Genomic DNA, 2738 nt, shown 5'->3' with positions numbered 1-2738 from the left:
GTCCCTAAATTTTTTTTTTCCGTCAATTTAGTCCCTATATATTATTTCTAGCCAATTGGATCCCTAAACCTATATATCGGTTCCAATCAAGGATCTTTGCAGCGGCGCCACCGTATAATTTCCATTAGGTTCATAATCGTGCAATACAAAAGGGGCATTTTAGGGAATTCCATTCTGGCGCCTTTTCCAATTAAAAAGTAAACGAAACAAGTCTGCGATAAATACACACCCAAAAATCCAAAATGAAAACAAAAAATGTCTTGGACAAAATCCAGGGCTTGAGTCGATGATCTGCTAAATAAAATCAAAGCAAATCGTGTTAAATAAGGAATCGGAGGGCATAAGAAAGCAAATGATGGAGGCAGTGGGGGACAATATGCAGGAAAGGATATCAAGCTGTATATTCTAAATCCTAAAGGGAAGCCTGCCTGAAACCCGCTTGCGGGTTTCCCCCTTATGTAAAATGACTAAAAGCTGCATTTCTGTTCTATTTATATCAAACACATACTCTCAAACCCTCACCTGAAGGGTGAGGATGAGAGGGGAGGTTTGCTGGGCATCCTAGGGCCCTCCGATGGGCATGTGCAACTCAACGCAGCTTGCATGTAAAAAAAATTTTTTTTTTTTAAGTAATTTGTTAAATAGCCTGAAACCCGCTTGCGGGTTTCCCTGCCTGCCTGGAACCCGCTTGCGGGTTTCCCCCTTATGTAAAATGACTAAAAGCTGCGTTTCTGTTCTATTTATATCAAACACATACTCTCAAACCCTCACCTGAAGGGTGAGGATGAGAGGGGAGGTTTGCTGGGCATCCTAGGGCCCTCCGATGGGCATGTGCAACTCAACGCAGCTTGCATGTAAAAAAAATTTTTTTTTTTAAAGTAATTTGTTAAATAGCCTGAAACCCGCTTGCGGGTTTCCCTCTTTTTTTTTTAAAAAAAAAAATAAATTCTATGCTAAAATGACTTAAAACAAAAATAAAAGACTAAAAGTAAATAAAAACTAGCATGAAAAATAAAAATAACAGTAAATAAAAATACACTAAAAATTTGGTGTCTACAGTAGTTAATGAATAATCTGGAAACAGATTGAATGAAGACTCAGAAGAAACGGAAGCTGGTCTCTTATTATTAAAGAGTGAAGGCTAAAATAGGCATATCAGGTGAAAGTTTGTGGTGGAAATCTGTTTTTCGCATATGCACGCGCCTTTGCAGTTCGTTTAAGACACACGCCGAATATTTGACGATTTCCGTCCACTTTTCAGGTTAATTCAAACCACGGGGTATCGACTGGTATGATATGAAACCACAAGGGGTTTTTATGTATGATTGCCTAACCACAGGGGGCTTTTTTGTTGTTTACCCAATTTTTTAATGGCCATCACTTCTGCAATTCTTCCACTTCAGTCAGCATTGTCAGCATAACATTGAACTTGTCACAGAAACTTACATGAGCAATCCAGATGCAAAACAGAGTAATAACAAATCCAGAAGCAAAACAGAGTCAAACATAGATGAAAACTCAATTGTATTTACTTCATTTTAAAGTACAGATGAACCATACAATTCCATACATTCTTCAAAACTACTGCAACATCTTCAATTCCAGCAAACCTTGTTTCTTCCTTTCCTTGCCTCCAAGTACAAAAACAAGTAAAACGCCAAAACAGATACAAATTATAAACAATATTTTCACTTTTGCCTTCAACTTGTTCATTTCAATCAATAATGCTGCGTTTTCTCTCTCAACACTTCTCAGGTCCCTTAAAAGTGCACCCATTATATTTTTCATCTTTTGGGGTATGGGTGGATCATACCACAAAAAAAATCTGCAAGCACCACGTTTCTGCATTTACCACCATTTCATAGTTAAAAGACAAGAAATATTTTAACAAATTCTAAACTTTATGCACATACAAAAAAATTACCCCATAATTTCTGCAACCATGAAACCTTCTTGATGGATTTGCCTCTGTCCAAGCAGTCACAATTCGGCATTGTTCTTGGCAATAGCATCGCACGATGTTGTCTCCACTGTAGTATTTCTCGTTTCCTTCATAAATCGAGTTTCCTGTTTCTGAACCATTTGATCCTTTGACGGTGTTAATAAATTGATCACTGGCTGAGCTTGAGGATGCTTTGTCCCAATTCTTTCTCGAATGCATTGAATTACAGTGCTTTTTCTACGCGGGTCTGCAAAAATTGGACAGCTCTCTTTGGTGCAAGAGAGGTAGTACCTAGATTTGGGCTTTACATCGATTTACTTTTTAATTGGAAAAGGCGCCAGAATGGAATTCCCTAAAATGCCCCTTTTGTATTGCACGATTATGAACCTAATGGAAATTATACGGTGGCGCCGCTGCAAAGATCCTTGATTGGAACCGATATATAGGTTTAGGGATCCAATTGGCTAGAAATAATATATAGGGACTAAATTGACGGAAAAAAAAAGTTTAGGGACTAAATTGGCGATTTTCCCTTTTATAGGCACCTCCAAAGACTAAACCTAACTTGAAAGGCCAAGATTTCAAACCCCAAAGTAGGCTTATGTTTCTTATTCTTGTCCCTTTGATTGACTTTTCCTTTTTTCTTTTTCTTTTTCCGTTTTTTTTCAAAAACCTAGAATCGAAACAAACAAAATAAAAATTAAATGATTAAATGATTAAAGTTTAATTAAATGATAAAAATGACTTAAAAATAAAAGACTAAAAGTAAATGAAATTAATCAAAAAATAAAATTAA

The 2738-nt window shown here is 36.6% G+C and overlaps 1 protein-coding gene across 1 annotated transcript; it reads right to left on the bottom strand.

The window, feature by feature from the left end:
* Positions 1–1581: 1581 nt before the first annotated feature.
* On the bottom strand, positions 1582–2446 carry LOC113755467. Its single transcript, XM_027299472.1, has 2 exons — positions 1925–2446; positions 1582–1842 (listed from the first exon to the last, which is right to left on the bottom strand). Exons 1-2 carry the CDS (start codon positions 2159–2161, stop codon positions 1582–1584), a joined length of 498 nt encoding a protein of 165 aa, XP_027155273.1. The 5' UTR covers positions 2162–2446.
* Between the last annotated feature and the right edge of the window lie 292 nt (positions 2447–2738).

Source organism: Coffea eugenioides, unplaced genomic scaffold, assembly GCF_003713205.1.
Source record: "Coffea eugenioides isolate CCC68of unplaced genomic scaffold, Ceug_1.0 ScVebR1_1501;HRSCAF=2363, whole genome shotgun sequence".
Taxonomy (NCBI): domain Eukaryota; kingdom Viridiplantae; phylum Streptophyta; class Magnoliopsida; order Gentianales; family Rubiaceae; genus Coffea; species Coffea eugenioides.
This window is presented reverse-complemented; position numbering and strand designations above follow the sequence as displayed.